General features: G+C 40.5%; 2 protein-coding genes across 4 annotated transcripts in view; one reads left to right on the top strand and one right to left on the bottom strand.

The window, feature by feature from the left end:
• The window catches only part of focad (focadhesin), a 73764-nt gene extending 54993 nt beyond the window's left edge, over window positions 1–18771 (bottom strand). Inside the window, exons 1-5 of one of the 2 annotated variants that reach the window (XM_072687853.1) lie at window positions 18641–18771; window positions 7958–8042; window positions 7473–7547; window positions 5444–5598; window positions 131–229 (exon numbers count right to left, since the gene is read on the bottom strand). In XM_072687853.1, the coding sequence (XP_072543954.1) occupies window positions 131–229; window positions 5444–5598; window positions 7473–7547; window positions 7958–8014 (386 nt within the window). In that variant the 5' untranslated portion in view covers window positions 8015–8042; window positions 18641–18771. Of the gene's footprint in view, window positions 1–130; window positions 230–5443; window positions 5599–7472; window positions 7548–7957; window positions 8043–11420; window positions 11477–18640 lie in introns of those variants that run through there. The other variant, XM_072687852.1, reaches the window with a different exon arrangement.
• Window positions 9802–22058, top strand: part of mllt3 (MLLT3 super elongation complex subunit) — a 58706-nt gene continuing 46449 nt past the window's right edge. The window contains exons 1-2 of one of the 2 annotated variants that reach the window (XM_072687858.1): window positions 9802–9849; window positions 19550–19730. In XM_072687858.1, coding sequence (XP_072543959.1) covers window positions 19634–19730 — 97 coding nt within the window. In that variant the 5' untranslated portion in view covers window positions 9802–9849; window positions 19550–19633. Of the gene's footprint in view, window positions 9850–18844; window positions 18994–19549; window positions 19731–22058 lie in introns of those variants that run through there. The other variant, XM_072687857.1, reaches the window with a different exon arrangement.

Raw genomic sequence — 22058 nt, 5'->3', positions numbered from 1 at the left:
CATTAATTGGAGGGTTATTCGGTTTCAATGCTTGTTAGCTACATTGTTTTTATCATTTCAATGCTAAACAGACACCAAACATGTCTTTTTGGAACTGGAAAACTGCAAAATCATGTGAAACAGTGCTTACCTGATGGAGTACGGGCAGGTAAAGGGTGTTTTCTTATCTCTCTGACTTGCTTGGATCTGCAGTAGCCTCCCGACCACCTTAATCAGCCCCTGTACACTCCTGCCCAAAAAATCAACCAAAGAAAAACATACGTAAATCCAAACATTCATCCAGATTACTCTTTATATTTTCATTAAGCAAAAATAGCTTCGTGTCGAGTTACACTGAGCACCTCTTTGTACTTATTAACCGATTTACTGTTTAGGTTGAACTGTTTAACACTTAGAACTACAGTTATTATTGTTTATTTTTTATTGTATTATTGTCATGTGGCTTTAAATTATTGTTACATTCAGTGCTGACTTTCCGAGTTTGAGTCTGCACCACTGATATCTTTTTGTTGTGATATAAAACATGGCAAAGATATAAAATGTTTTTCTACAAATTCAGAGCATATGCACAACGTGTCATTAAATTCAAAAGCATGGTAAAATATCTCTTTTTAAATATTTTATGGTCTATCAACCATGTGGTTTATAAACACATTACAAACAAAATGTAAAACAGGTGAAAGTTTATAATTCACATTGACAACATTATTCCTTCTTTTTTTATTTTTTAAAGTTGATGCAAGGTTGGTTGGAAAAGTTTTAAAGAACGCAGGTCAATATCCTATATACTTTATATGCAAGTTAATGGAGTTAGCATTAGCTTAGTGCTGAATTTGTATCCAGCCTGCCTACACTCTCTCACTTCTTTAATGGTCCTTAAGTAAAAGAGTTTTGCAGTTTGGTCACCCCAGTCAAAAATTTATTAGAAAAAAGCTCAATAAATAAATGTTTAAAATGTTAAGTTAAGTTAGAAATTACATTTCCTTAATATCCTAAGCAAGGTTTCTTATTTTTGTTATATTTTATGCAGTTTCAAAATAACAAAAAAGGAAAAAGAGCCCAAAGCTAAAGTTTGGGCACTCTGCATGGTCTGTACTTCTGCAGTATCAGAAGTGTCACAGCTTGTGCGACCACGAGGGAAGGCAAAACCTTCAGCTTGTGCCGCTCAAGGTAGTCAACTCTAGATTTTAAGGTGTCTTTGTCTGTTTGATGTTTCTTTGAAAACCTCTGATGCTGTATTGTGAGGGGAGAATGTCTGAAATGTCTGATGACAAAGATGGTATTTGTGAAGGTACTGCTGCAAAGTAGAACAGTGCACCACCATTCCAGCATGCCTAAAGGTCTTTAGGAAACAGGGGGTTTTGATTTGCCTTTCTATCAATTCTATGAGCAATTTTCTCAGAAAGAACGCTTCAAGGGTTCTTTAGATTAGCGGACACCTCTTGGAGACGGTTCTATTCTGAATCACAAGGATTCACCAATTGAGCCTGCTTTCACACTATATAGAAGAACCCCTTTGTGTTGTTTTGACTAGCTACAACCCAATCAAGCTCAAAAGCATAGCATTTAAAACTGCACACTCAACACTGAGCAGAGACCTGTTAACCCTGTTAACCCTGAACACTCTTCAAAGCTTGTCCAATCTAGCAACAGTTGCTAATACAGAATTTATTTGTGGACAGGGAATGGATAAGTCAATTGTACTGAGACTTACATACATATAGATGGCTGAATTTGTGGAATATGGTAGGGACTATTTAACAGGGCGTGGGAGACAGTGCTCCGGCTGCAGGACGGGGGCGCAGGGCGAGCCTCTCTCATACATTATAAATCACGCTGCTGTGGCAGCATCGCTCTGTGCTTTCTTTCACCCTCCCCTCTTTTCCTTCATCCTGCGCTCATCTTTCAGTGGGCCTGCGCATCCTCTCTTCCTCTGGGTTTGATTACTCTATATTTCAGCGAGAGGGAAGCCATAACTCACTGCAAACTGACAGCAAATTCATCTGCATTTCTGCTTTCATCTTCGGCTATTTTCATGTGTCTGTGAAGTTCTCTGTGTGAAACGGAGTGAACAGTGGTGAGTGTGAGGTTTGCACACTGCAGCATGTCAGAAACTTAAAGCATTCGCCAACATGCTCTCATCTGCTACCTACAAGCTGTCTGTGAGTGTGAGGAAGCAGATTCAGAACCTGAATATATTTATCAAAATAAAGAAAAGGAAAGTGGAAAGTAAGCGGAAAATGCACTTTGAATTTGGACTGTGGAGAGTTCAAAGTTAAGAAATAAAGCATTTTTAGGGTCTCTCTTAAGTACCCCATGGAAGAGTCTAAAAAAGGGGGCATTATGGAACCATTAAATTCACCCTTTTTCTCCCCCAGAAGTCATTTTTGAAATAAAAATTTTAATGGTTTATTTCAAACTCATCGTTAATTAAAACAAGCATAGAAATGCATCCATGTGTAAATTATTATCTTTCAATAAATCTGGAAGAGATTTTATTCTAATTTCTTAAGACTCAAACAGTAAGACATGTTCATTGGAGCCAGTTTCATCCTCAAAACCCAGGAAATGGCTAGGATTACTAATAAAATGGTAATGCAAACGTTTAAGACACCAGTCAAAACTAAAAATTAAAAGCTCCTGATCTGGACAGTGCATTTTCATTTGGTCAGTTAAACACTAATTAGAATAAATACAAATAATAATACAAAAAGTGGGGTGGACGGGAAGTGTAATTTGTGCTTTGGGCTAGCACTGAAAGGATACGTTTTTCTGAAGGAGCTGAGAGATACAAAACAGACATCAAAAAGTCAAAGAAGCATGTGGACTGAGGTGGTACAGAAATCTTACTGGAAAAATGTGCCACGGGTTGAACAGTGTTACGTAGGTCTCGTGTGTATTATACTGCCCACTTCACCCTAACACAGTGCAGTTAGCAGCGCTCCAAAAATGCTCAATTAATCGTGATACTGATTCGAGGTCGTATCGCCAAGCACTAGGTTTTAATGTTACGGGTGCTTGGAGTGTGTGTGTGTGTGTGTGTATATATGAATTAGTGCCATTATTAAGTTAACCACATTATTATCATTATTAACCACACTTTCTCACACTCAATTATTAGTGCCTACCCCAGGTAAAAGATACAGAAAGGTAACTAAATGTGAATGACTCCATTGCGTAACTCACTATGTATTAAATGTAATTACAGCTTCACAAGCTTCCACACATGCATTTCAAATGGTTGCTGCATGAAAACAGCCACGTTCTTCTTCTTCTTCACACGGCTCTCTGTTGATGCAGCAGCAGTATAGAGTTGGAAGGGAGAGTGTGCTGCGTGGGCAGCGATCCGCTATCGCTATGGCGAGTGTGACAGCATGAGCTGTTTGTGTGCACGTATGCGCTGAATAAACATGAGAGCTGGCTGATGGCGAAGGCTGCACTTAAGTTGCGTCTCTGCTCGCATATCTGAATATGCAGATGAGCTCCCACAGTCTACTTCTTCTGTCACCCAAGTGGCCAAATTCAAGCAAAGACAGAGTTGTGCAGACATTGAATCGCAGCGGCAAGCAGAACTGGCAGATATGCAAAATCAAATTAACGAATAAAATAAAAAAAAAAAAGACTTTCCACAAAATGACCAGTGTTAAACATTCTTTCAGTTACTCAATTCTCATTAATTCCTCTATTTTAAAAGAGGCATGGACGTAATTCTTTGTAAAAACGTAATCACATACAGTCATACAGTGAGTTATCAATTACGTTTCTGTTCAGTTTACATTCTGCATCAACACATCTGGTTTCATACTTGCAGCCAATCCTTTTCTGTTTGTTTCGAAGTCAAGAAACAACAGAAAAATGTGGCAGGCATGCACAGCATGTTCCACAAACAATACTGTACATATATTTCAGCAAATTGAAATGGCAACAAAAGATATCCTTTCTGTTTACAAACACAGGTGTGGAACTGATTGCAAGTTTAGTTCTGCACTTTCAACAGAATTTCTCAGCTTGTTACGATCAGACATTTAAAAAAAAAAAAAAAAAAAGCAGTTACAAAAAAGGGGATACATTCAGAAACCAGTCCTCTCTAGTAGTGTCTGACAGCACTATTCCTTAAAGAAACCTGTATTCATTTTAACAAAGTGTACTCTGAAGCTAAACTACAGGGGCAATTGTTTTAGTTTAACAATTACGCAAATTGTAGTCATAGCAAAAAATCTCATTGTGAGGTGTATTTTAAACAAAGTCAGTCTAAGACATTGTCCATTATCTGTGTGTTATCGGCTCCATAATAGCACAAAGTGCTTGGACCCCAATGATTGCCACGTCTAATGTAATTCGTAGTATTTAGATGTAACGGACAGTGTAAGGTACCCGGTCTAACGCTACATTCCCCTACCTGGCTCTGGATAAAAGTGCCAGCAAAATCCTGTAAATGAACATTTTGAAGACTGATTAAGACAGTTCATAGAAATCTACGTTTCACTACAATTTCAGAGAAAGGTGCTTTAGTTGCTAACGATGATCATTTTACACTGAAGAAAAATATCAGAACATGAGAAAATAAAACCAACTTCAACTCTAACGAAAAGTGTCTTTAGGTAAAGGCTGGCTCATAAGAATGCAATGCTATATCTACGGCTTGGGTGAATAATGACTGTGAGCTGCTGCTCTGCTGTGTCTGGAAAAGAGAATTCTCCGCTGGCAAAGACTATTCCTGGCAAAACGAAAAACTCTCAGATCAAATCTATATAAATCACATGAATAGAGTATTTATCACTCAAAATGGCGAATTTCGATTAACAGTGACGGGTTAATGTTGAACAATCATGCTTTTGCTTAAGATAGCTTGTGCTATTGCTTGTGCTAACTGTATAAAGGTTAATATGCTGTAACTCAGAAGGTTTGACATATTAATGCGGAAAGACGTTCAGCTTGTGTGGCTGATATCACGTGCTGAAAGAATAACAGAAAAGCAAGACCCAGCTGGGAGGGGCAGAGGCTTAAGCATGATGATAAGGTACTATCAGAGCTCCACAGGGTGGGGAACGCATGACTCTTTTTTTTTTTTTCCTCCCCCCACAAAATAAAATACATCAGAGCAAGCTGCTTGCCCCACATCTGCAACACTGTTATTAAAAAAGGTTGAAGACATCGTAAGTTTCATTCTAATATCTGTCTGCAGCATCTGTATGGTATGGTCGGTTGCTCCCTTGCCACAGACATTTTGAATGTTTCGAAAGTTTTATGTTTTACATTATTTTCACACTACAGGGAAATATGTATCATGTATATCATCACAGATATGTAGTTCTGAGAGTGAGGAGTATGAGAATATGAGAGGGCAGACCACTGCAGTCTGACAGGTTGAAGAAAAAATAAAAAGCACCCATTTCACACTGATATGCTTTTAAATCCCTTGTAGGTGGTCAGAGTGATGTACCTTGCGGACGGCAGTAGGTTGAGTATGCTGTTGAGGACATATTGCAGGTCAGCATGACCCTGCTCTACCAGCAGCACCAGCGCGTCACAGCATGCGGAGCGCACCACCCCGCTCTCACTGCTGCACTGCTCCCACAGAGCCTCCAGAGCGGCACCCTGCCGGTCAAAACACAACACACACTGCTTTCAGACAAGACTACCAAAGATCAAAGAGCCTACAACATGACCTAAGCATTCATTTATGTGCATTCCTTTGAAAACTAATATGTCCCACTCTTACTTTTAATTAAGTAAGGCCAAAAATGTGTTCCAAAAAAGATTTTGGGTTTACTCAACCTTATCTTCATTAAGTACCTGACAATTAGCAGAAGAGTACGTTTTGTCATGTTTAGCCTGCTGTTTATCACAAAACTGCTGTTAAAAGCAATTGCTTTAAAAAAAAAAAAAAAATCATAAAAGTGATATAAACAGCGGGAAGGTTTGAGTGCACACACATTAAGGGGGTGGACTACGTGGACTACGTCTTTACACACACACACACACTGTAATGTACATAACATACCCTAATCCTTTATAATAAGAGCCTTTCCCACTTTCCTCAACTGTAGTCATATGCACTGTTGCAATGCACATTTTTTACTGAATCCTCTTAAACATACATTCTGCAGTACTGATTGTATCCCCATTGCATCTGCATCTTCAGCTGCAGTTTGTTTGTGCACGGTCCATTTTATATTTTATGTTCTTTATGTATTTTTTTACGCATTTTTTTAAATGTTTCATTTAATGTGTGATACTTGCACCAAGAGAAATCCCTTGTACTCCCGGGACTTGGTGCATAAAGAATACTGATTCTGATGTTTGCAAATATCTACACAAGTGATGTTTAATCTGTTAAAGGATCATGCAAAGCTGAATGCTGATTAGTACTGATGAAATAAAAGAGCCATGATTTGTAAACACAGTTGTGTTCACTTTTCAATTTACAAAAACTAAGCTGCAAAAGCACCCCATTTCAAGGCATTAATACATGGCCACTGTTTCAGCCTACAATAGTTTAGCCAAATCCATTTACACAAGTTGCAAAGAGTGTTTCAGCCTTGAAACACCTGTTTGTGTGTGATACAGTACAGGGCAGCAACAGGGATATTTTTGTATTAATTAATTTGCATATATCAGTCTAAGGTCCACACATATCTGGATTTCTATTGTCCATGTTTTAGCCTCCCCTCCACACAAAAATGCAGTTCTTACTAACTGAAAAAACTCCAAGGTGGAGATTTTTGAAAAACAGGGTCAAACAAAGCCTTATAAAAATGCTGACATCACAAGGCATGCATGTTTCTGACTAAATCGTCAATACCTCCTTACTCCACATATAGTGAACTACATTAGTCATAGAACTACGGCATCTACATGCAAATAGCACTAGATTACAAGCACTAGAAACACATCTGTAATCTGTAATTTCATCACTTGCATACACTAAACCTGTGTTCTCTTCCTTCTTCATGGCATTTTGAGGTCTCTCTTTATGACGTATGATCGGCCCATACAGGACTAGCATGCTCATGCAAGCATTTTCACATCTGTGTGGATGGAAATACTTTCAAAAACGGAGTGAGGGAAATCTCTATTTTTAAAAATATCATGCATACGTGTGGACAGGGCCCTAAAGACACAGTAATAAACATATTGTTTCATTGTAACAGATAGAGAGAGGTTGGACAGATATTATGTAAAATGTCTTATGGCTGTTTTTGGTACATAAAGCCATCAATATTGTCCTAAGTTGACCTTAAGTGGAGACAATAGGTGAAAAAAATTAAATGCAACACACACGTAGAACAGGAGGCTCTTTTACTGCAAACAGACAACGCAGATTTAGAATTGCATAATAACAGGCAGATTAGTTTGTGGGAAAAATAAAAGGTTTATATTAGACTTTATGATGGAAAATGAGTTTAACAGCTGTTGTCTGACTCACAATGACTTCTGTGCTCTGTTGTTACCGTTAGCGCACCACCCACCTGAGTAGTGGACTCCGATATCTTCTCATTGTGTCCCTTCTCCTTCAGAACTGCAGTAACCAGACTCCTCACAGCCTACAGGTACAGAGCAACAGGAGAAATGAAATCTAAACATCTACCTCTGTAATCAAACCCCAGACAGCATGTCTAACATTACTTATCATCTCTGTTAAGAGCTCTCTTTGTCATAAGAAGATGAAAAGGTCCTGCGGACTTTGGAGGAAAAAGGTCTGTCATTAACCCTGAGGAAGGGATTGGAGCTGTGTATCTGGCACTAGTTAACAGAGAGATGTGGGCACATACATTGATTAAACCGCAGTTTCATTGTCATCGCTAATGATCAATGGAATCGAAACCCCTGAAGCCGTGCTTATGACAGGATACAGATTATCCGATCGCTTAACTAATACAATGGTGTTTCTAAGAGATCTGCTATGACTTAAATAAAATCATTTTTACATGTTGCAGCTCAGCCTGACGCTTACCTGGGCTTGAATGAGGGAGCTGGGGAACTCAAATCTCTTTTTCAAAGTTTCATTCATCTCCTCAGATCACTGTAGTTGCTCCATACTGTTGGGAGAAAGGATACTGTTACTCATACACACACACACACACACAACAGTTTTTAATAGATTTTAGTGACTGATCCAAGTATCGCTATCATCACAGGCATTAGATGCGCAAAATATTGTGAGTGTGATACACTTAGAGCTGGGCAATATGACAATATTTTATCGCATTGTGATACATGTTATCGTGATACACAATAAGCTTTTCTAAGCATATCGAGGATATTGTTAGTTCTTAATAAACACTGATCAACTGCAAGTTTCATTACAAACAGTATAACCAGACTGGTTTAATGAGATGAAGTGCAGCAGAAGTTGAATACAAATCACTGTACTCAGTACAGGAGAGGATCTGAATAGTAGTTTTTTCAAATCTGTTGCTACTGATGTATTCATTCTGTGATTTAATGTAGCATGATAAATATCGTGTTTCCTGAAAAATGTCTTTAAATATTGTGATGTAGTATTTTACCCAACCCTAGATACACTTGAATCTGATATACTGGAATACCCTTTTTTACAGTCCTAGAACCCTTTTTCAGTCATATTCAGAACCCCTTTTTCAGACCTATTTAAAACCTTCAGGCCAATATAGAACATTTTTCAGTCCTATACAGAACCAATTGTAAACAACAAAGTGGAGTTGTACTAAATTCATCAATACATGGCAGTCAATCATAACAGCGGTCATTTACATACATGCATACGTCTCAAAGGCACAGAAATCGAAATACACAAATTGTCTGTATAGTGAAAACAAGATATTTAAAAAGGATGGTCGAAAAAAATTTATGATGACCATGTATAGTTCAAAATAACAGGGTAACAATAAAATACACAGAACATGCAGGATACAGGCCTTGAGCTTTAAGCATTAAAAGCAGCCTATGACACAGCACTGTTTTGACTATATGCTTCATTTGCTGGTTCTTTCCACCACAGGGTTGACAGACTGACATTTACCCACGAAATTGGGAGTTGTCTGAAAATGCAGTCAACGGTAGAAACGAAAGATTCACGCTGCTTTCTAAATGAACCACAGTGCCACAACATCTTGTAGACAGTAGAAAATGAAAATGGTCTTATAAGTGAATATTGGTGGTGGTGCTGAATAGCTGGCAACCTAAAGACAGAGAGACGTGGAGGGGCGAGGAGGGGCAGACTGGCAGCTTTGATGACACGTTACTGATAGCCAGCTTGAGTCCACACCCTCACCATTCTCACCAAAATGGTCTTAAAAGCCTATCTGAACTTGGACGATTCTCTCTAATGACGGGCAGGACAACAAAGACCTTTAGAGCAGAACTGATACAGTCAAAGTTACACACGCCAAACAAACGTCTTGGAATTTCACTGCTGAAGACGTGCTCAGCTTAAGAAAACACACAGACAACTGTGTAAATCACCCCAAGTCTTGCAAACAGAGCACATGACAGGTGGAAAGCGCACACCTTTTCATCAACAGAATACATTATTCACACCCCTCCTTTTGGCTAAAGCAACAGCAGCAGTTGCTGACTGCTGGGGTCTCAGGTTTGCTGATAGTGAATGACAATGCCGAGTCATGGGGGTACCAGCTGTTGTCTGATTGACAATGGAGTCTGGCCACAGGACATGAAGGCACATATTCAAACGCTGGGAGTACGACAGCAAGGAGAGAGGTCCAACTTGCTCTGCCCCACCCCTCTCAGCACTGATAACTGACAAGCCAGCATAGCTCTGCGCTCCACAAGCGGCTTTCTCTCTAATGAGTGACACCTTTGCGCACAACAGAAGAAAACACAAGTGACCTTCACGCAGGAGAACAGGTACAGAACAAACTTCTAGGAATGGGGGTGATTTCGTGAGCATGCTGACCATCTAAAGGGTTGATTTTTCTAAAGGCAGTAAGCAATCATTTCGAATGCTTTCTAAAGCTAGAAAAGGTCCACAGTGACACTTTTTGGGGAGACAATCCAGGTATGTTGTATCTGTGGCTGATTACTGTAGCTGTATCAGACTTATGGAGAGGCTCAGAAGACCGACCATAGGTCATAGTGATTTTTAGAAACTAGTCTACTTGAAATTTAAGATCTTAAAGGGTCCATATCTGATCATGTTCTTGAATTTGACTTTATCTCTAAGGTCAGTTTCAGACAATCGGGTTGACATGCCAAAACAGCCATGAATAGACTCAAACCAACGGTTACTGTGCCTTCAAAACTCATATGTAAATGACATCTGTTCTGACTGGCTGCCACGTATTGTGCCTCATTCAAAAAGCAGGCCGAGCTGAAACACTCCTTATAACATCAACATGAACGTGGTACAAATATGACGGTTTTCATGAGTGAATTCAAAGCGGCTTGTTTTCTCAGCTTAACGAACCAGAGAGTAAGTTGCATGCGTCGAAGCTTTAACTATGTTTACATCCTACTTTAAAGAAGAAAACATGGGAAATCCCAGCATATGCCTTTCAATGCTTTGAACTCAGGGTTTATTATCCAGCTATTAATCCTAACACAGAAACTAACGTGAAAGACAAGGCCCACAAGGTTCAATCTTGGGGCCTTTGAAACTGTGTGAATTAGTACAGTAGGCGGTAGTTATAGACTGGCGCAGTGTGGGCTTGCATACAAGGTCTAAAGAGGGTTAAAGTGTTTACCTATGCAGCACTAACCAACTAGCCATGGATGTCGACCCTGCCAGCAATGACTGTGCAGCTGAAAATCCGTGACTTGAGGTGAGAAGCCGGGGTCAACGAGTCTGGAAACAGCTCGGCAAACAGAGCAGCTGTCAGCAATGCTCAGGAGTGCAAATATTCCAGGGATTTCCAGGCTGTGTTTTACTAGCTAACTTCAGCCACAAACAATGTGGCTGGCTCTGGACTGCTTGCTCGGCATTGCTGATGTACAGACAAATAATACTAGCATTGTCTGCGACTATTTTGTGCTGCAAACAGGCAGCGGGCGGCCAGGCAGCTATAGCATGCTACCGCTTCACAAATTAAACCAGAGAAGCCGGATAAAGGAGGAGGAATCCTGGAATAGCAGGTAGAAGTGGGGGACGGTGCGTACTGGTCTGCACACTGGTCTGGACTCGTCCACCAGCTGGAGGTCTGTGCAGGTCGCAGCAGAGAGGAATACAGCGGTTTAACGGCCACAGCTGCACGTTTTATTACTTTTGTGGCAGTGAATGGGCATCAGTGGCAGTGCAGGGCTGTCAGCTCACTCCGCGCTCAAGTTCACTAGCACTGAAGCTAAACAGTGAGCTAACTAGCTGCTTCTCGCGGCCTCCGTGTGCTGAACACATTCATTGTGGAGGTATTTGTATCTAAACACAGGTACTGGTGATTTAATGAGGTGTCTGAACTGTAGAAGCTGAAGCTGAAGTCTCTTACCAGCTCTGTAAACTTTCCGCTCCTCCAGTTCACAGCAACGACTACGCGACACATGCTCGTACGGAGCGCTCGAAGGGTCATACGTACGCCCAAAAAAGCGATTTGAAAATAATCTACTTCGAGTCACTCTACGAAACTGGTGCCAATGTTTGATAAGACGCATGGTGTTTCCATAACTTAGAGATATACTCCTCTTAGCATGATAAATAGAAACAGTCCATTTGAACCATTTTAATAGTACATGGCAATGTCTGTATTGACCATGATAGTAGCATCTAAGGTATCTTACTCACTACATATCTCACTACATAAATGTTATTTTTTTATAAAATGTTATTTTTTAATCTTCATTTTTTATGTTTGCATAAGATATGTGTATTAAAAAAAACAGTGAACATTTAAATAAATTTGTTTGCGTCCCTCAGTTTGACCCTCAGTTTGACTTACCACCCCGTCACACTAACTTATTTTGTATAGAAATAATGTACTGTTCCGCCTATTTGAGCCTTTAGAGCAAACAACAAAATATATATAATATATAAATATATATATATAATATATAAAATTTTGTGTGTCAAAATGACATTTTACAATATATATATATATATATATATATATATATATATATATATATATATATATATATATATAGGGACTATGTGAAGAACTGCTGGCATTTTAGGACAAAATTCACCACCCCATCTCATACAATCATTTTATTGTGAATATTGTTCAATGGATTTTAATTATCCTGATTTAAAATCGCAATATGGAAATTACAACAATTATGTAGCCACCCATTTTGACTCATAACTGGACTATATTTTTGGTGCTATATAGAGCTATTTATGAAGGTATTTCTAAAGGTTTCTTTGAGAGATTGTGGTTCTATATGGAACCGTTGTCATTACTAAAGAATGTTAAAACTATTTTTAAGGACAGTTTTTTTAAGTATAACAGTACATAGCAAAAATATATAGCACTATACAGTAATGCTGCTTAAAGTGACCCAAAACTAGCCTACGTGCCTTCTAGGACTACAAAGCATTCTGAATGGAGATTCTCTACTGAACTGAAAATGTGGACCTGGATGAGACTAAACTGTAATTGTTCTGTTTTTCTTTAAACAACATCACAATAATACCACAAACTGTGCTAAAAGGTAAATTATTGTGATATTAAACTGATATTAAATTGGACCAATTTCAAAACTTTTACATAACAGTCCATGTTTTACATCCCCAAAGCATACATACCCGGCCCACTTGCAAAAGACATAAAACATGGCTAACTAATGGAAGTAATTTGGAAGTAATATGGAGTTTTATCCATAACACAGGTAACACCGGAGAGCAGCACATCACCTCCAGACTGTACTAGACATCATAAAAGGGGTTGATATGCAAACCAGGCTTTGTGACCGTTGCTTTTACTCAGCAAGTTTAATTCTGAGGCCAAAACATAGGTTTTAAATGGTCGTATAACATAGTTCTGATCATTATTCACCCCATAAATGTATTTACTTACTGTTCATAAATCAATAAACAACTAAAATTACTAAAGAAAATGCACTCTTTTCACGCTACCTGTCTTTTCCACCAAAGCTGACAGTACTAAAGACTTTCCCATTATCCTATTTCCCATGATCCTTCAGACTCTCTCATGACACCCATATGTTCACATTCCAAAAAATGTTGCGCACTGTTCCCACGCTGAGGTCCACCTGAGTACTGTCATCTAGCCTCTGTGTATATTGATGCTGCCTAGTCCAAAAGCATGTATCTCCAAAATGGTGACTTTACAGGAAAAGGCAAAGTCTGTTCTCTGTTCTTAACTCTGAATGGAAGTGCATGTAAAAAAAAGAGCTTAGTCCAAGTAGTTTAGAGCGTTCTCACTGCATTCTCTTCACTGGCTTCTTGTAGCTGCTGCCCGCATCAGATTCAAACCCCTAATATTGACCTACAAAGCCGAGTGGACCAGCCTCTTTGTACTTGATAGCAATGGTCAAAAGCTGATCTGTACCAAGAGCCCTTCGAGCTTCAAGTACGGCTTGGCTTGACCCGCCATCTCTTAAGATCGACGGAAGACAAGCATCCAGGCTTTTTTCTGTCCTGGCGCCAAAGTGTTTGAACAAACTTCCCCTGGGTGTCCCAACAGCAGACGCAGACTGAAGACCCATCTCTTCCAAGAGTACTTGGATTAAGCATAGTGCTGAGTATTGTGGTCTCCAAACTGACTTTTGTATTTAGTAGTGTCTAAGCTTAGAGGTATCTTTTGGATTCTGGCCTTTACAAACCAGCTAAAGGTATTTTCTCATAAACAGTGAAGCACTTTCGTAAGTCGCTCTGGATATAAGCATCTGCTAAATGCCTTTAATGTAAATAGAGATGTACACTTATATTGGTCTATTCATCCAGGCTTATTTAGGCAGGGTGCAGAGCAGCTACAGATTTCAAACCATGGAGAGAACTAAAAATAGACAAAAATGGAGATACATGTTTTTTGTTGGATAGAAGTGATATATACCTTTTTCATCCTCTCCTTTGTTGTCAAGTATACTTTGTTGTGTTTTGGAATTTGTTGTTTACCTTCTTGGATGGTTCATGTTTTAGGCCCTCGTCTGTTTTTCACATTGCTTTTGTCTCGGTTACAGATCCTCACAGCTTTGACCTACTCTTCTGGCATGATTTACCCTTCAAACATCAAACGAAGTGCCTTATTTTGTATCCAAGAGCGTCTGTTGATCTGTTGAGTGTTACAATTCTAGGAAACTAGTGTGTTACACTAGTGTTACATTATCATATGTGGAGAGTTACAATCAGCAATGCTCTGAGCTCAAACCTTGATTACTGAAGTGGTTGATTAGTGTGGACTAAAGCAGTGCATTACCTTTACTTTACTTTGTTAGTTTAGTTCTGCACTGGATTGTAAGCTGCATATGGCAGGTTAGCTGGTTATGACTGAAGTCACATGCTTAGCCACATGGTTTATCACAGTATCTGCACAGGAAGCAAGTCCAGTGTCAGCAGCCACCATTCTGCAGAAAAAAATACTTTTTGTAGAGCTCACACATTGACATGAGCCTTAACTGCTCATTACCTCATTACACGACTACTTACTTCTATTAGGCATGTCAAATAAAGACGTGTGAAGCTGTTTTAGCTTCATTTGGGTCCTCTCTAGGCATCCATGGTGTTGCGGCCTACTGTTGATACTGTGGTAAGCGAGCAGACAGTCAGAACAGATATCAGACTATTCAGAAGGTGTAACTATTCAAATGCACAACTGAACTGTGTAACTGACAGATTGTGAATGATGATTAAGTGAATGTGTGCAGATAAAACACCATAATGCTTACCAGAACATTTGGCTGTGTTGGCTGCAGTTTGCTAAGGCCATGTTGTGTGTGTGGATTAACATAAGTGTGTGTTCCTGTAAGACAGAGGTGGCAAAAGGTAATCCTTTAACAATGTTCACTTAGGTGACAATGGAAATTTCGTCACATTTGTGAAAGAAGAGAGTTCGATGCGGAATATCATTTTGTTAAGATTTTGCTTGACTTAACATAACCCAAGACGTATTAGTGTAAAATCCTGTAATATTCATCTATCATGTCAGACCTCATGCTTCTTTCACTTTCAGAAACAGTTCCACATGTCTCAGCTTGTCCAGAAATGCATGTGTAAAGTGTGTCGTTTAGGGGTGGCTTAAAGCGCAAATTACACTTCCCAACTGTAGGGGGGGCTCAGGAGCAGGAAATACCAACTCTCTACCCAATTCTTCTCTAAAGTGTTACCATATACCATATACCATACCATATAATATTCCAGTTCATATAGTCAATTTATGATGGTGGCTCAGCAGGTTATTGATGACAGTGGCTTCACAAGCTGCCACTTTTGGGTCCTTGTGTAAAGCCCTTCGCCCTCTCTGCTCCCTGGGCGCTGCAGCGATGGCTACCTACCGCTCCAGGCACATGTACTCACTGTCACTGTGTGTTTTTGATCACTAGTGTGTATTTGTGTGTTCACTGCACGGATAGGTTTAAGGCAAAGGCCAATTTCCATCTGTGTGCAACTGTCTTGTGATGTCACAAAACTCAACACATTTACTTATAGTCCCAAATATTCAAACGGACATTATAAGCAGTGTTTCATCTTAGAGTGCTTTTTGAATGAGACACAATACAGGCAATAAGGTTCAGTGTTAGGGATTAGATTAGATTAGAGGTTCCAAAATGGTTATGTAAATGTTTTTTGGTAAATAAACACTCTCAAACCCTCAAATATTATAAATAAAGTATGTGGGTAAAATGCTGGTGAGACAAACCAGATGGAAAACAGATGGAAAATCAGTTATAATCAGTAATAATAAAATAATAATCAGCAACCAATATATGGCACTAGGCAAACTAGGGTCAAAACTGACAACCAGAGCAAAGGGGACACACCAAAGGTGTACTCAGTATTGTATATTGTACTCATACTGTACAAACTCAGTATGTGAAGACAAGTCGATGGCTTGACTTCACAACAAGGAAAGCAAACAGACAAGTTTTTATACAAACAGGTAGATTAGACACAGGTGAGTGGGTTAGTCTTCAGGTGATGTAAAGCACGAGAACAGTGTGTGATTGGACTGTGGTGAACATAGAGTAGTGGTGGCTCAGTGGTTCAAGCGCCAGGCTTTTAATGACAGGGTTCGATACCTGGGCTCAGCAAGCTGCTGCTGATGGGCGCCTGAGCATGGCCTTTAACCCTCTCTGCTCCTTAGTCATGGTTGCCTAACACTCCGGGCAATCAATCCGTACATACTCCGTACACTGTCATACGAGCAAGCATGGTGTTCTGGGTTATGACATTTGGATGGAGAGAGAGAGATTGGAAGCATGACAGAAGGCCCAAAGTCTCTATAAAGTGTAGCAACATTCTCTGTAAGTCCGCTGTGGAGCTTTTAGCGTCTATCAGTATAGGACCCGATGTATAAAGCTTGAGATCGAGCAATATGAATAACAGCAAAGCAGTCCGGAAGCTGAACCAACACGACTGAATGAAATATAAAAAAACAAAGAGCTTTTATAAGTTACTGAAATGTAACTTATAAAACCTCCAGACTATTTTTTCCCCAAAAAAGTAACCTAGTTATAACCGACACGCTCAGATAAACAGTACTAAACAACAGGCTACTGTTTTGAGTGCAAACAGTCACTGGGGTGGTACCAACAACAGTACGTTTTCAGCCCTTAGGGCCCTTTTTCAAGCCCTGATTTCACTCCCAACTTTTATTTTTCCATATGTATGGGACCTTGGGCCTTAATGAATGTGTTGTTCCCGTTATATGCCTGTTTGTTCACTAAATAGACATTAGTTGGGACACCTACAGGAGCTTTTGTGACATCCCATTCTAAATTCATGGCCAATAATATGGAGATGCCCCCCCCTTGCAGCTATTACAGCGTCCACTTCTCTGGGAAGACTTTCTACATGATTTTGGAGTGTGTCTGTGGGACGCTTTGCTCACTCAACCAAAAATGCATTTCTGAGGTCAGACACTGATGTTGAACGAGAGAGCCTGGCTCGCAATCTCTGTTCTAGTTCATCCCAAAGGTGTTTGATGACATTGAGGTCAGGGCTTTGTGCGGGCCAGTCAGGTTTTTCCACACCAAACTCACCCAACCATGCCTGTATGGACCTTCCTTTGTGCACTGGGGCAAAGTCATGCTGGAACAGAAAAAGGCCTTCAACATAACGTTTCCAAGGTTAAAAGCGTACAACTGTCCCAAATGTCTTGACCCCTGACAAAACACCCCATAGCATTATCCCTCCTCCACCCAACTTTACAGTTTTGCTCTCCTGGCATTTACTCTCCTCCATCAGACTGCCAGATAGTGAAGCTTGATTAGTCACTTTACAGAATACCTTTCCACTGTGCCAGAGTCTAGTGGTGGTGTGCTTTACACCACTCCATCCTGGTCTTGGCATAGTGCTTGGTGATGTAAGACTTGCATGCAGCTGCTCAGTTAGCTCAGTGCTCAGACATGCTATGAAGCCCCTGGCACACAGTTTCTGTGCTGATGTTAATGCCAGAGGAGGTTTGGACATCTGCAGTTATTGAGTCAGCAGAGCACTGGTGACTTTTATGCACGTCAGCACTTGCTGACCCCATTCTGTAACATTATGTGGTCTGACACTTTGTGACTGAGTTGTTGTGGTTTCTATAGGCTTCCTATAGAAGGAAAGGAGATGGTGGCATCCTATTACAGTACCATGCAGGAATTTAGTAAGCTCTTTAGAACGGCCCATTCTTTTGCAAATGTTTGTAAAGGCAGACTGCATGGCTAGGTGCTTAATTATATATACATGGGACAGAATGAAACACCTGAATTCAACTATCAAGAGGTTTGTTCTAACAATTTTGTCAATAAAGTGTTACCTATATGGATCAAATAAATACATTTGAATTAAAATTTTCTTGGTGGACAACCTTTTGTTTTTGGTTCTACTATTTTTACAAGTCGACAATCCGTTTGTGGCCTAGAGTGCTGTTTAGATGAACTAGAACCCAGTTCAGTTCAGAAGCGTAGCATTTTAGAAACGCATCATTATTTGGCGACTCTACATTTTATTAGGGTGACTGTTGTTGAGTTTTAGCCAACATTAAGCATTTATTAAAGCTTGTCTGACCTAGTAACAGTTGCTAAGAACGGATGCATTTGTGGGCAGAGCTTAGATAAGTCAACTGTACTGAGACTGTTCATGTTTTTAAAGTTTCTTTTATTAAATGGTGATGGAAATGCCCAGCAAACACTTGAAATGTGTTGAAATGGCAGTGAATAGCATTATTTTAGTGTTGATTCAAATTAAATTTTATAAACTTACATATTAATTTAAATATTACATTAGTTTAAAGATGTAATGCGTTGTTCCCTACATTTAATCAATTTAACAAACGTTCCCTACATTTTACAATTGTCATTTAATTTGTTACATCAGTTTAGAGAAGGCGCTTTAATTCGACTAAATCGAGGGAATATTGTAAGTCTCTAAATAAATATATATATATATATATATATATATATATATATATATACATTTTTACCATGACACTTCATGTCCTCCGTAGACTCCGTACTATTGTCGAAGTCAAAGAACCACAACAGTGTAAAACACGTCGTAAACACGTAGTCGCTGTATCCACTTCTGCTGGAGGAGCATTCTCACCTGAAACGCCCAGAAAACCACAAAATCAATGGACAGGCCTGCTTCGTGTAAACGTCAGTGGTCACTATCTAGGTCCTCTGGAGGGTTTTTGGGTTAAAGTCCAGCCCGCGTGCGTTCTTACGCTCCTCATTGGCTCGCGCTGGTGCGCTGCGCCGCGCCGTGCGTGCGCGTGCGCGCCCCCTCGCCCCAACGCGCATGCGCGCCGTTGCGCTCCTCAGCCTTTGAAACTCAGGCAGAGCTCAATTAAGAGACCATGTCCGCCATCGGCCGCCCGCGCTCTCCGCTCTCCTTATTCCACACAAATACTCCATGAAATAGCATTATCCCCCGGGGCCTCGAGGATGGCCGGTTCGGTGAGTATGGCTTCACCACGCCTCGAGACGTCCGCTTGCGTTCGCGTTTCTTCAACCTCCGCGCGGCTTTTTCCCCCTCTCTCTCTCTCTCTCGCTCTCGCTCTGTCTCTCTCTATCTCTCTCTCTCTCTAAAAGAAGCAGAGAAAAGGGGGCTCGTGCGCTTAAAAGCATAGCCGAATTTCGTCCCTGTAGGTTCGTGGTCTCGAGCGCTGGAGAGTTGCCGCTTTTGCACGAACGCTGCTGCGAAAGTGATGCAAACTAAATGAGTTGCATTGAAATAAGTAATAAAAAAACCTCACTCGAGTCGTTTTGAGAGCTCGCGCGTGCACCAAACCTGCTCCGTTGCATGACATTCCTTTTTTTTTTTTTTTAAATATAGGGTAACAAATGAACAAGTGAGATGGGACACGTCTTATTCCCTGTAGTCTATTTTTTTGATGTCCTGTTTTGAGAGTAAAAGAAGCAGCAGCAGCAGCAGCGTGTCTGTGGTGAGGTTCAGTTGCTGCACTAACGTTAGTTGACTTCTTGTCTCTCGGTGGTGTTGCTGCTGCTCCAGGGCGCTGTTCAGGTGAAGCTGGAGCTCGGCCACCGCGCCCAGGTGCGCAGGAAGCCCACAGCGGAGGGATTCACCCACGACTGGATGGTGTTTGTCCGTGGACCCGAGCACAGCAACATCCAGCACTTCGTGGAGAAGGTGGTGTTTCACCTGCACGAAAGTTTCCCGAGGCCAAAAAGAGGTAAGGAGTCTCATCTGCTTCTGTAGGCTCTGGAAGGGGAATTCCACCTTCCAATTTCTGCATCGTTCGGTTTGGTGTGAAATAGTTCGCTGTAGGGAGTCAGTTTTCTAGTGGTAGTGATGGGAACCATGGGTCAATCTGTCTGTTTTCATATTAATAAAATATTATATTAATTTCATGAATATTAATGCTGGTAAGTTTGTGCTAATCTCACCCTCAGTTTTTTTTAGTTATTTATTTGGGTGTTATTTTATTATTATTATTATTTATTTATTTTCACAAAAAAACATTTAGTAAACTATTGTAAAACAGTGTCTCCTGTTTTACGCTTTGTATTGCCAACCCTTTAATGTAGTGGCTTTGAGGCTGTGAGGAAGCTTTGAGGCATTACATGCTTCAGACGCCTGGTTCCCATCACCACCACTGTGGACAAATTCTGATTGGTAGTTTTGTAGGATGGTGTTTTTCCAAACAACCATGTGACAATGACTTGTATCATAACCTCTCAATTCTGGAAACACTTTGTAATGTCAGAAGAATTACCCTTTAAAGTTGTACTTTTTACTTTGTTGGACCCTGCTGTGGAAGAGTATGCTGTATTGCTGAGTGGTTGTGTGTGTGTGTGTGTGTGTGTGTGTGTGTGTGTGTGTGTGTCTTGCAGAGCTCTGTGCCAATTCAAATGGTGCAATTTTAAGCATTTGTGTTGATTGTGATGGTGGTGCATGCATTTGAGCAGTTCTGCATTCGTCCTTGGTGCAGCACAGCCCAGTGTTGCAGGGTGGCTGGATGGGGTTTCTGCGCATGTAACTGTACGGACCTCTCTGGGTTGGATCAATTGGTCATTGATTTTTAGTGGAAGTTTGAATGCTGTTTCATTGGAAACTCTAAACTAAAGAAGCTTACAACCTGAAGCTGCTCCCGTTCTGATCTTCATATCCTTTGTAATCAATGCATGACGTTAGAAATGTTCTTGGGGGTTCATTTTTCACTGGGGGCCTCTGTCTGCTCAAGATATGAGCACATGCTTGTGGTGTTCTAGACTTTTAATGCTGACTGGTGTGGTGACATTGTGGCGAGGTGGACAGCATGGCAATATGAGATCATGGTACACGTTTTCATATTTTGGATGAGCTCTGATAAATTAGAATGGGCAAAAGAGATGGTATATTTGAAGCGCTTTCTAAAACTGTGACTGCAAATGCTACTATATATTTAAAAAAAAATCACTGGACGCAACAACGTTGAGTTTGTAAGTAGCAGTAGGGCTGGGCGACATGATGGTAGTTTAGAATTATTGTGAAAAATGATGTACCAGTAGGGTTTTTTGGATATGTTGTGGATATTGTTATAACCTCAACACTGACCAGCTGCATGTTTCAGTACAGTGTGATTAGTAGGGTGTAAGAAAACACCAGTGCACTTGAGTATCACAATATTGTTTTGCAATACTGTATTTTGATTGTCTTAGCCAGGTTCTTGCTGATATGCAGTAATAATATTTAATTTAGTGTTGCACAATATGATCTACACTGAATAGACAAAAAAAAAAATAAATAAATATATATATATTTTTAGTGTTTTTGTTGAAAATGAAAGGACAATGTAGCGGTAGCAGCAGGCATGAGTAAACATGAGTTCATTAACTTTTTATGAATGCAAAGTAAATGTCAGCAGAGATATGCTTAGAAAGTGTTGGAAAGCTGGAATTTCATCTATACTGCCCGGCAGTGGGAAGCTGGGAAGTGAGCAAAGGTGAGGAGTGAGTGAGCGTGTGAATGAGGGAGTGAACTGGGGTGAGTTTAGCATGCTAGGCTGCAGGGGACATGGTGGAGCTTGCAGGACGGAAGGGATCAATTAAAATATTTTGTTGGTTTGAAGTAGTCTCCCCTTTCTTTGCCGCTCATGCGTTTGGGTTCGCTCTGACGTGACAAGTGCCGGGCAGCGGGCCAGGCCGTGTGTGTGTGTGTGTGTGTGTGTGTGTGTGTGTGTGTGTGTGTGTGCCTCTCTCAGAGAGTCTCTTTCTCTTGCTTGCTCGCTCTCTCGCTCACTCTCTCCTGTACCCTCATTACACCCAGCTCACGCTGCAGACACTTTATTGGGACCAGATTGTAGAGATTGTGCTGCTTTGGAGGGCGCGCTCTGCCCTCTCCGGGGTCCGCACGCAGAGAACGACGCGTCTGGAAGGAATCACAAATACACAAGCGTGAAAATGTGACTGTATTATGCAGTTGGCATGACAACAAGAGATGGGCATGTAGCAGCCAGAGACAAGCCACTTAGTAGGACCGTGGTCACTCACGGCGCAAAGCTCGTAAAAAATATATATAT

This window comes from Salminus brasiliensis, chromosome 9 (assembly GCF_030463535.1).
Source record: "Salminus brasiliensis chromosome 9, fSalBra1.hap2, whole genome shotgun sequence".
NCBI classification, from domain to species: domain Eukaryota; kingdom Metazoa; phylum Chordata; class Actinopteri; order Characiformes; family Bryconidae; genus Salminus; species Salminus brasiliensis.
The sequence above is the reverse complement of the archived record's forward strand: the minus strand, read 5'-3'. Positions and strand labels throughout refer to the sequence as shown.